Genomic DNA, 12,619 nt, shown 5'->3' with positions numbered 1-12,619 from the left:
TAATTTGTACTAATACTTCTAATAGGTACTTAGTACCTTATAATCTCAATAATCTGTCAATTTGCTCGTTTTGCAGACAGTAATAGAGTCGGTGAAGGTAGAAGATCAACTACTTAACACTCTTAATACGACACAGACTTTGGACCCAGGGTAAGGTCTTTTCCATGTTTTAATTAACCAAGGTACGGTCGAAAGTATTAATTTATGACCCATTTCGTACTTGGTCACAGTGACAATCAATATGAAAGTCGCTAGAGACCTCATACTATTGTCACTGTGACAAAGTACAATATGGGTCATAGATTAAAACTTTCGTCTTGTATTTCAGACAGACGAACGTAATACGTCCGATTTAATTAGGCCCAACAGCTAGCTTTAAGCTAAGGGTAGCTTTAAAAACCGGACAAGCGCGAGTCGCACTCGCCCACCGAGGGTTCCGAGTAGGCTTAGGTAGGACTTTTCGTAGCATACCGCGGTTCTAAAATCCTTGGAGCCGCCATATGTGAAATTTTCGAAATCAAAGTTAAAGTCAAAAAGTATGATGTCATATTAAATATAATGATTTATACATACTGTCACATCGTTACTGAGTTCATTTTAATCGAATGTAATTAATTTTATCATAAACCTATATAATAATACTAATTACTAATCACATGTGATGGTACAATATTATTTATCTAGTTATACATCCTCTTTAATGCCCGTGTTTAGTGAGTACTTAGTGAATATTCATTCGCAATTTAAAATAAAAAAATATTGACATAATTAGTTGACACTTTTGATAAGAGACCTTCAAATTGGTTTTTGATTTTATTTAAAATGAAGAATATTACAACTTCCGAGTTTAAATACTGGATAGAGCCATATAAGGAATTAAAATATAATGAAGAAAAATATAGTGTTCATTGTTCCTTATGTGATGTATATTTTACAGCGACAAAAAAAATATTGTTGTGAACCATATCAATAGCATATCTCATCAAAATAACAGTGATGAGAATAGTATAATCCTAAGTTGGATACAACCTTACGAAGAACTAACGGTAAGCGAAGATAAGTCACACATATATTGTTCGGCGTGTGATACTGAAATATACGTTAAAGACGTTATATTTTCTAGGTTTTTTTATATCACCGTTATAAAATGCATTATAAATTAATATATTATATTATACTATTTATATTAAATATCCTTTTTTTACTTTATTATATATTATTTTACAACTAAAAATTCCATTGAATCTAGATCCACGGTATGCTTCAAAAAGTCCTAAGCCTTTAAAATAACTTCATACTTTTAAACTTTGACTTTGACTTCGAAAATTTAACATATGGCGGCTCCAAAGATTTTAGAACCACGGTATGCTACGAAAAGTCCTAAGCAAACATCGGATTCTAGGGGGCAAATTGTATGACGGGATCCCTATCCGTCATACAATTTGCCCCCTAGAATCCGATGTTTGGTCCTAAGCCTAGTACCGAGGCAGGTGTTGTGCCTGCGGACCGAAGTCCAATGAGATGAGAATTCGTTAGAATTTTTCTAACATTGCAAGTGACATTCGGAACTCCGTAAGTGCGATGTAGGGAATGTATGGCACTTCATATACTTGCATTAACGCCATCTGTCAAAATATTGTGGCACGACGTTGACTGACAGAGGATAAGGATCGTGCGCGTTGGAGGTCCTGCCATCTTGCGGCCTGAATCGGAAACAATCATGTACAGTCAGTCACAACACGGGATTGTTATGTCATTTAGGGTTCTTGCTAAATTGGAAATTGTATAGAGTTAAGTATTGACCAACCAATTTAGCTACGACCCTAAAAGGCGCAACAATCGCGGAGCGTGATGGTGCGTTGCCAAATCAAGTGCTGCCGTCTACCGTTCTCGTACGCTGGTGCATAGTAGGTTCTGCCATCTTGTAGGCTCGCGCCAAGATTTTGACGGCTCCTGTGCTGCCCCCTATAGTTCATGCACGCTCCCTGTACGATACGCCACAATGTCGAAGGTAATTTACAAGTAAATCTGCGTTGCAGGGGCGTATTATACGACATCGAATGCCACGACGACATGAAAGGGCGGCTCATAGAAGCGAAGGACAAGGTCGTGGTGCTAGCCTTCCTACCAAGCTACTGCGCTCACAGCTACATGATGATTCCAGATGTTCAGCAGCTTGCCAAGATGTATGCTAATACGACTTCGTTCCTTAGGGTCGGTAACTTACCCCATTTAGGGCCACTTGCACCATTCACTCACCTGGGGTCACCCTGGGGTTAACCCAGTGGTGGGCAAATTTTCTTCATGAGGAGCCAAAACTTGGACGAATTTCAGAGTAAGGCCATTTACAGCAAAAATGCATTTTTATTATATCGCTGGCCATATACAATTTTTTTCAAAGGACCGGCGGCGGGCCGGATAAAATCCTTTCGCGGGCTGGATCTGGCCCGCGAGCCGTACTTTACCAACCACTGGGTTAACCGGTTAAACCTGGAGTGACCGGGTTAGTGCGATGGTGCAAGTGGCGCTTAGATTCTCCGTATAACTTGTGTGATCTCTACAACTTTTTACGATAGTCTAAGTCCCACAGACCGTCGACGTCACATGACCTTTAAACCTTAAAAAAAAGCGACGTCTACTCAGCGCTATGGGAAATGGCGTCGCTGCGCAGTTGCCCCAACGTGGCGTCGAGCAGCAGCCATAGGGTTGACTAGACGCCGACGCTCGGGAGACGCTAGTGTGGGGTGGCCCTTATTATTTTCTTACTTTCACTCTTTTCTAGATCAAGGAAGAGCATGATGACATATACGAAATATTTGGTATACACACAGTACCGACATTTATCTTCATGCAGAATAAGAAGAAACTCCTGGTGCGCACCGGTGCCAGCGTCAAACAACTCGCGGTGGGTTCTCGATAAAGGATGACTCACGTTAAACCGGGCCGTGTCCGGGCCGGAGCTTCCGGCGCATCGTTTTCTATGCAAAGCATCACGTGATCGCCTGTCATGTCATAAAAAGTAAGCGCCGGAAGCTCCGGCCCGGACACGGCCCGGTCTAACGTGAGTCATCCTTAATGCTTACATATGGGAACATTCAGCATCAAAAGTAAAGGATCAAACTACGTTTCAAAAGTAAGGAAAGGACGCTTAGCACGAGGAATTTCGTACAGTCACCACACGGATTATTATGCCATTCAGGGTTCTACTTAAGAGCGCTATTACATTTCGGCGTTGAGCGAGTTTAGGTATTTTACGCGCTGCGGCAGGCCGTGCGAGCTCAGTACGCCGATCCCTTCTACCACACTCGCACTACAATGATGGATTAAACATTCTTGATCCTTCGCGAAGCATATTGAAATCAACCATAACAACACTAACTGTACTTAACTTTTAAAGTTCTAAAACTGTTATTTGGTAAGTACGAAAATACTAAATGCAGTGCAAATGTACATAGGGGCTGTTCATAAATTACGTCATCTATTTTTGACGATTTTTGACCCCCCCCCCCCTCAAATCATCCAAAAATCAAGCTTCGGATGAATCTGTTTCCTCCTACGTCATGTTACCATCATCCGATGTCCAGACCCCCCCACTCCTCCCATTTGAAACGACGTAATTTATGAATAGCCCCATACTTGTACTTATGAAGGTATATTACTCGAAAGAAATTATAGGTACCTACTCGCTTATTTACATGTTTCGTCATTGCATTTGGAACCTATAGGTTGTAAAGTTTGTATCAACGAGGGTTTAAAAACGAACTGGTACTGAGGATCTGATGATGATTAAGGTGGTCACGGATACCAATCAACCATGTAGTAACATGATTAGGCTCGTTTGATTCGTCTCAACAAGATCTTTGACACTGAAGATACACAGGGTCTGATGATGGAGCTTGAAGGTGGCCACGGGTACCAGTCTATCATGTAACTAAACAACTTCGTGTTTGGGCTCGTTTGATTCGTCTCAACAAGATCTTTGACACAAGACAGTACTCAGGGTCTGATGATGGAGCTGGAAGGTACCATTACCAATCAACCCTGCAACTAAACCACATCGTGTTTAGGATCGTTTGATTCGTCTCAACAAGATCTTTGACACTAGGTGATACTCAGAGTCTGATGATGGAGCTGGAAGGTGGTCACCGGTACCAATCAACCATGCAACTAAACCATTTCGTGTTTAGGCTCGTTTTATTCGTTTCAACAAGATCTTTGACACAAGATAGTACTCAGGGTCTAATGTTGGAGCCGGAAGGTGGTCACCGGTACCAATCAACCATGCAACTAAACCATTTCGTGTTTAGGCACGTTTTATTCATCTCAACAAGATCTTTGACACAAGGTAGTACTCAGGGTCTGATGATGGAGCGCGAAGGTGGCGACGGGTACCTGTCTGTCATCATCAGCTCCATCATCAGACCCTGAGTAGTATCTTGTGTCAAACATCTTATTGCGACGAATCAAACGAGCCCAAACACGAAGTGGTTCAGTTACATGGTACACTGGTACCCGTGGCCACAGTCCAGCTCCATCATCAGACCCTGAGTACTAACTTGTGTCAAAGATCTTGTTGCGACGAATCGAACGAAGCCAAACACGAAGTGGTTTAGTTGCATGGTTGATTGGTACCGGTGACCACCTTCCGGATCCATCATCAGACCCTCAGTACTACCTTGTGTCAAAGATCTTGTTGCGACAAATCAAACGAGCCCAAACACGAAGTGGTTCAGTTACATGGTAGACTGGTACCCGTGGCCACAGTCCAGCTCCATCATCAGACCCTGAGTACTAACTTGTGTCAAAGATCTTGTTGCGACGAATCGAACGAAGCCAAACACGAAGTAGTTTAGTTGCATGGTTGATTGGTACCGGTCACCACCTTCCGGATCCATCATCAGACCCTCAGTACTACCTTGTGTCAAAGATCTTGTTGCGACAAATCAAACGAGCCCAAACACGAAGTGGTTCAGTTACACGGTAGACTGGTACCCGTGGCCACCTTCCAGCTCCATCATCAGATCCTGAGTACTATCTTGTGTCCAAGGTCTTGTTGAGATGAATCAAACGAGCCTAAACACGAAGTAGTTTAGTTGCATGGTTGATTGGTACCGGTGACCACCTTCCGGCTCCAACATCAGACCCTGAGTACTATCTTGTGTCAAAGATCTTATAGAAACGAATAAAACGAGCCTAAACACGAAGTGGTTTAGTGGCATGGTTGATTGGTACCGGTGACCAGGGTTGGGCAAAATACTGGCTTCCACGTATTTCAAATACAAATTACAAAATACATTTTTAAAAGTATTTGAAATACCAAATACAAATTACTTTGGTGACGGGTATTTGAAATACAAAATACAAATTACAGTGTTTAAAATAATGTATTTCAAATACAAAATACCTTTCAATTTTTTTGTTTAATCATTTAGTTTTTTTTAACGAATATCCTTTCCTAAAAACTTATAGGGTCATTTCGCTAGTTTTCGTCCACTTGACGAAATTTGAATATAAACCTACATTGCTGCACAGATTTGGACTGATTTCAATCCTTAATGTCGAAACAATATATATATCTGTCTACATATCAAAATTATGGATAGACCAGGACTGGTCCATAAATTCAAAGTCGCTCAGCGAGCTATGGAAAGGGCTATGCTCGGAGTCTCTCTGAGGGATCGTATTCGAAATGAAGTTATCCGTCAGAGAACTAAAGTCGTCGACATAGCCCACCGGATTAGCAAGCTGAAGTGGCAGTGGGCCGGTCATATTAGCCGTAGAACCGATAACCGTTGGGGTAGACGAGTTCTCGAGTGGAGACCGCGCATCGGCAAACGTAGCGTAGGACGCCCTAAGACTAGATGGAGCGATGACCTTCGCAAGGCGGCTGGCAAGAGCTGGTTCAGAGTTGCCGCAAATCGTGCTCAATGGCGTGCAATAGGAGAGGCCTATGTCCAGCAGTGGACGAGAGCAGGCTGATGATGATGATGATCATCATCATCATCATCATCATCAGCCATAAGACGTCCACTGCTGAACATAGGCCTTTCCCCTTGGACCTCCATACGTGCCGGTTGGAAGCGACCCGCATCCAGCGACTTCCGGCGACCTTAACAAGATCGTCTGTCCATCTTGTGGGTGGACGTCCTACGCTGCGCTTGCTAGTCCGTGGTCTCCACTCGAGCACTTTTCGACCCCATCGGCCATCTTCTCTGCGTGCAATGTGGCCTGCCCATTGCCACTTCAGCTTGCTAATCCGGTGGGCTATGTCGGTTACTTTAGTTCGTCTACGGATCTCCTCATTTCTGATTCGATCACGTAGAGAAACTCCGAGCATAGCCCTCTCCATAGCTCGTTGAGCGACTTTGAGTTTTGAGATGAGGCCGATAGTGAAAGACCACGTTTCGGAGCCGTAAGTCATCACTGGTAACACACATTGATTAAAGACTTTCGTCTTGAGGCACTGAGGTATGTCGGACGAAAAGACATTACGTAGTTTCCCGAACGCTGCCCAACCGAGTTGGATTCGGCGGTTGACCTCTTTCTCGAAGTTGGACCTACCTAATTGGACTACTTGTCCTAGGTAGATGTACGAGTCAACAACTTCGAGTACAGAGACTGGGATGGGCACAACATTGGCATTTGACATAAGTTTCGTCTTGTCCATGTTCATTTTCAAGCCCACCCGTTGTGAAACTCGGTTGAGGTCATCGAGCATCATGCTGAGTTCCTCCATCGACTTTGCCATGACTACGATGATGATGATATCAAAATTATATTTCGCAAGTAGTAAATTAAAAATGAAATATATTATTTGCTAATCCGTCAAGTAGTCTAAAACTAGAGCATGGACGGAAACTACTGCAATGACCCTATACCCTGGCTGTTGACGAAAAGTTTCGCGCAGAATAGCTCGCGCATTGTATTTGCCCTCGTACAAGTCGTACATTATATTTAAATAAACGTTCCATTTTAGGATTATAGAATTTAATTAAATGTATTTTGTAGAAATGTATTTTGATGCTTGAAGTATTTGAAATACAAAATACATGTGAGTTCAGTATTTGAAATACCAAATACAAAATACTTTTCCAGGTAGTATTTGAAATACAAATACAAAATACAAAAATGTATTTCAAATACGTATTTTAAATACATGTAATTGAAATACTGCCCAACCCTGCCGGTGACCACCTGCCGGCTCCATCATCAGACCCTGAGTACTATCTTGTGTCAAAGATCTTGTTGAGACGAATCAAACGAGCCTAAACACGAAGTGGTTTAGTTGCATGGTTGATTGGTACCGGTGACCACCTTCCGGCTCCATCATCAGACCCTGAGTACTATCTTAAGTCAAAGATCTTGTTGAGACGAATAAAACGAGCCTAAACACGAAGTGGTTTAGTTGCATTGTTGATTGGTACTGGTGACCACCTTCCGGCTCCATCATCAGACCCTGAGTACTATCTTAAGTCAAAGATCTTGTTGAGCCGAATCAAACGAGCCCAAACACGAAGTGGTTTAGTTGCATGGTTGATTGGTACCGGTGACCACCTTCCGGCTCCATCATCAGACCCTGAGTACTATCTTGTTGAGATGAATAAAACGAGCCTAAACACGAAGTGGTTTAGTTGCATGGTTGATTGGTACCGGTGACCACCTTCCGGCTCCATCATCAGACCCTGAGTACTATCTTGAGTCAAATAAATACATATAGAATGTCAGGTCGTTTCAAATATTTTTAATCCTGTCCGGTAGTTTATTAAACTGTACCATTATAAATTATAATACTATAAAAACGGTGCTAGGATCAAAGTCTCTCGTTGCGGTTTACACGCACACAGTATAGCGTTTTACACGGCGCCCGCCGCACACAATGATAAAAAACCTCGTCGTCGCCGTTGAAAATGTGCGGAGCCGACCGACACACGTCCTGCCTCTACAAGCTCTGCCGCGGCACTGAGCTGGCGCAGCGCGCGTCATCGGTAATATAGAGTAGTTTTCAAAAAATTGCCAAAAAATTATAGTAGAATTTCATAAACACTAATGTATACCAACAGTATAAGCAAACGTTGCAGATTGCTTGTGTATGAAAATGACTTCGATATTAAGTAGATTTTCGTAGGAATTGACACTTGTTTCGGAGAGAAAATCGAGTTCGTTTTACTTTGATTTTCTCTTTCTCAAAGGTATGTAGGAAAAATATAGTTTGATATGCCTAAAGTACAGGGTATTAGTAATACAAAATAGCCAGGTTTAGCAGAGTAAAATTCTCAACATTTCCAAATAAGAGCTCGCCATTCAGTGCTTCACGGGGTTTTTCGGAAACGACCATCAGAAAAAAAATCATTACTAATTTAATAAGTCCTTTTTCTAATATTTACAACGATATTTATAAAGATAAGAAGACGCTTTTACTGGAACAAGTACTCATTGTTTCTAATAATGAGCGCAAAGTCCTGAATTTCGTCGACTAGTATCATCAATTTTGCATTATTTCGACTTTTCTTGTAAGAGCGCTCTTAATAGCTAAATCGGAAATTCTATAGCGTAGGCAAAGACATATGTAACTTCGTATAAGACGAATAAAGTCTAAGGAAAAAACGTGCCTCGGAATTCAAGTAAAAGTCATTCTCGAATAGATGCCGCACACCCCTTTAGCCTATCCTCGGCTAGATGGCGTGCCGACACCGTTTCATATTTAACAATTTTAACACCTAGATATCAGTGAATGAACATGGATCAAAATGATATAAAAATAATAAAATCATTTATCAATATATATACATTTTTTGATAACTTTATACGTTTTCATTTTGAGTTTTAGTCGTGTGTCGATAGATGGCAGTAAATTTACAGTGACTACAAAATTTACAATGACAGGACCCCTCTATACTATCTATTCTTTTTGGCGTAGGTAAGTATGGAACTACCAATTTAAGTAGGACCCTAAATGGCGCAACAATCACGGAGCGTGATGGTACATCGACCCGCCTGTTCTTATCTCTATCGCTCTATTGACAGTTCTCTTTAAAATTTAATTTTAATTATTATATATTAATTTAATTCTGTAATTTTATTTTAATTATTTTAGCTGTAATTGTATTAGATAATTTTGAATTGGTTTATTTATTTTAATTTGCATGCCACTAAAATGGTGAATTGTGCTGAGCCATATTATTTTAAGTCCATCACATTGTACCTGACCATGATTCTAGCAAATAAAAACTTTGAACTTTAAAATTCATAAAATATTTTCCATCTCCGCTGTAGGACACGTTGGAAGCTGTGCTAAATGGCGACTACACTTCGACGACAACCACCACACAGGCGCCATCGTAAGAACATCATATCATATAACATCATGTCATATTCCATCATATCACATCTTCGAGCAACACGGAAGGGAGGCGGCATTCGCACTATTTCCCCTCTGCCGAGGTACAAGATTAGCGCGTCAATCTAATCTAGCGCGGGTAATAAAACTAGTTGCACTTGGATTTTTCACTTGACCGAGTCCAGACGCGCGCGTGAACACTGCTGCACAAAAATGCCTGTTTGCCAATGCTGTTTGCTCGGTTATTTGTTATAAAAAGAGGTGGGGACATCAAATTTACAAAAAGAAAGTGTTACATTTCACATGTAATATTTTTTTTTACATATCATACGTTTAATTACATTCAAACACAATTGTTATATTTTAGTCTCATGTAATTGTTGGATTTATCGATTTTGCTCGCTCAGTACAAATTGTGGATCGGTCGAGCGACAAATCCGACTTCTCATCTCTCAGAATACAATAACATACTTCAACGAAAATGTGTTAGTGTGCGTGTTGTGACACTTGTCACTCGTCCGTACACAAAAAGAGATCGAGGTTTGCAAGATTTGTCTTTGACGTGTGTCATTTTCTATGTATTTGTGTCGTCATTACAGATTGGATTTTGTATGTAAGTGTGTGAGAAGTGCGACTGTGTGCACCTTTCCCCCCGCGAAAAATGGCAGAAAGATTTGTACGGTGAGATATCGCTTGGGCCCCTCCCTTCCGATGTGTCGGAAGCCGGTGTTGCTCGAAGTATCACATTGACAACTCACCGTACATTGCTGATCCTACAACATTGACGCTATGTACCCTTGTTACTTACCGACCCAGACATATACAGGAAATTTTTAATTTGCAAGTTGGCGAAATAAAGGCCGGTAACATGCGACAGCAATATAATAAATAGCAGGCGGACAGACTTAAATCGAAGAACGTTCCGAAAAATTCAATGTTATATTCCTACGACCTGGGGTACAACCTATGGTTAGAACCGGTTAGATATCGGATCGGACAATGTGTAAACGCTCTAACATGGCAGCCGACTGCATATTTTTTCTTGTTCTATTTCAGGAGCTACATAATCAGCATAACCAGCCCACAACACCTGAATGAGACGATGTCCAGCGCCGGTAACAAGTTGGTGATCCTCGCGTTCATGACTAAGTGGTGCTCTAAATGTAAGAAAATCGCTCCCAAGATTGAGGCCATGGCGGATGAGTATTACGGCTCTGTCATGTTTTTGATGGTTGGTACTGGTTCTATATTCTTCATCTTTTAAGAAGAAAGACATGCGTCTTTCCGACCTGATAAAACCTAGCTTAAGTGCATCTAAGCTAGTTTGCTGAACTCTTTACCAGGCTAATATACGAGTGTTTCCCACATAGGTACGGCACTTCAAACATGTGTTATATTTTCGATGAGTAAGACTGACATTAAAATAAGCACTGGTGGCCTAGTGGTAAGAGCGTGCGACTTGCAATCCGGATGTCGCGGGTTACAACCCCGGCTCGTACCAATAAGTTTTTCAGAACTTTACGGTTACCATCAGTTTGTCACTGACATAAACGCCGTCGAGAACGTAATTTACTTTCTATACATCCCATTTGCACTAATATGGGAGTGCGAGCGAGATGTATAGAAAGTAAATTACGTTCTCGACGGCGTTTATGTCAGTGACAAACTGATGGTAACCGTACTTATGTACGAGATATCATTTGACATTTACCAGTCGCTTTTCGGTGAAGGAAAACATCGTGAGGAAACCAGACTAATCCCAATAAGGCCTAGTTTACCCTCTGGGTTGGAAATGTCTGACATTTAACGAGACGACGAGAAAGCCATCTGGAGAGACCGTACTAAAATAACAGAAAAAATATTTTAGGACATAATTTAATAATTAATTTATATTATTAATAAATATTTTTTCTGTTATTTTAGTTCGGTCTCTCCATTATTAATATCCCCTAGTAAATTTGCTTCGAAAGCGTGACGAGCGTCCGCGTTTGCGTTATGTCTATTTTCGTATGGGATTTTGAACAGCGCGCCAAGCGGGACGTTTTTGAAACTCAAAATGACACTGCAAACGCGTACGACACGAATGAAATTTTCAGACAGGGGTACCAACCGTATTATTATTGCATAGTGTTTTAATTAAAAATACCTTATTCCCCAGATTGATGACGATGTCAAAACCAAAGAGCTGTACACGAAGTACAACATTCAACGAGTGCCGACGTTTGTCTTCATACGGAACTCGAAGAAGCTCAACCAATACGAGGGAACATGGTACGAGAAAATCAGGACGCGTATAGAATTGCAAGATTTTCTAAATATCTGATCAAGAAGAACCGAGCGAAAGTGGACTTAATAGGGAATATTACGCGAAAGTCTGCGTAGGTGGCGCCACTACCACTATCCGTCACAATCTGGGGGTCTACCGCGAAACAAGAAAATCCAAATTTCGATATCTAACCTCTCGATCACTCTTCCATATTCCGGCGATAAAGAGGTAGATAACTAAATGTCGTTTTTCGCGTTTCCCGGTAGGCCCTTGTTAACAAACCGCCTTGATGCATCAATGTCATATTTTATTTTCTGTGAAAAACATGTCAAAAAAAAGTTTAAGGCACAGTATGTAGGTATAATATTACTCTATGGTTTACTAGAGGAGCTAGTGCTGCACTCTGGCGCAAAAACATTACAGTAATACCCCCTATTGTAATGTATTTACCTACTTGTTGAATAAAGTTTTTATAAATAAAAGTTTTTGTCGTTTATTTCTGGTGCGACATAGTGCCTCCCCTTATTTACCGGCCCATCATTACTGAGGTTCGTGACCATTTGGTTTTGCACTGTGGGCACCATTATAACAAATGGACTGTATAATTGAACTCACTAGCGACCCGCCCCGACTTCGCACGGGAAAACCTTAACAAATTATACAATAAGTACCTAAACCCTTTCTTTAGAATCACTCTATTGATAGGTGAAAACCGCATGATAATCCGTCGCGAACATAGAAACAGACGCGGCGGGCGGGGGACTTTGTTTTATAAGATATAATAGATGGACATACATGTGATGAATCAAAGTCCTTCGTACAATCAATTACTTTTATTTTACTCCAACTTCTTACTTCAACACTCTTTAACAATATTTAGTTAACAAGCCGTAACCTTCGTGCTACATGTTACTGGTTCAAGCGCCAAGCGAGAATGATCCCTCCATCCCATCGTAAGTTACATTTTATACTTTTCCCTCATTAGAATTGGCGGGTAGGAGAGAAGGGTCATTTTC

At 41.2% G+C, this 12,619-nt stretch overlaps 1 protein-coding gene across 1 annotated transcript; it reads left to right on the top strand.

Annotated features, from left to right (window-relative positions):
- The first annotated feature begins 65 nt into the window (after positions 1–65).
- Positions 66–12,029, top strand: LOC134801981 (uncharacterized). The gene is made up of 6 exons (XM_063774604.1): positions 66–150; positions 2,040–2,214; positions 2,783–2,905; positions 9,274–9,338; positions 10,394–10,568; positions 11,496–12,029. Exons 2-6 carry the CDS (start codon positions 2,074–2,076, stop codon positions 11,658–11,660), a joined length of 669 nt encoding a protein of 222 aa, XP_063630674.1. The 5' UTR covers positions 66–150; positions 2,040–2,073; the 3' UTR covers positions 11,661–12,029.
- The last annotated feature ends 590 nt before the right edge of the window (positions 12,030–12,619 follow it).

Source organism: Cydia splendana, chromosome 23, assembly GCF_910591565.1.
Source record: "Cydia splendana chromosome 23, ilCydSple1.2, whole genome shotgun sequence".
NCBI classification, from domain to species: domain Eukaryota; kingdom Metazoa; phylum Arthropoda; class Insecta; order Lepidoptera; family Tortricidae; genus Cydia; species Cydia splendana.
The sequence above is the reverse complement of the archived record's forward strand: the minus strand, read 5'-3'. Positions and strand labels throughout refer to the sequence as shown.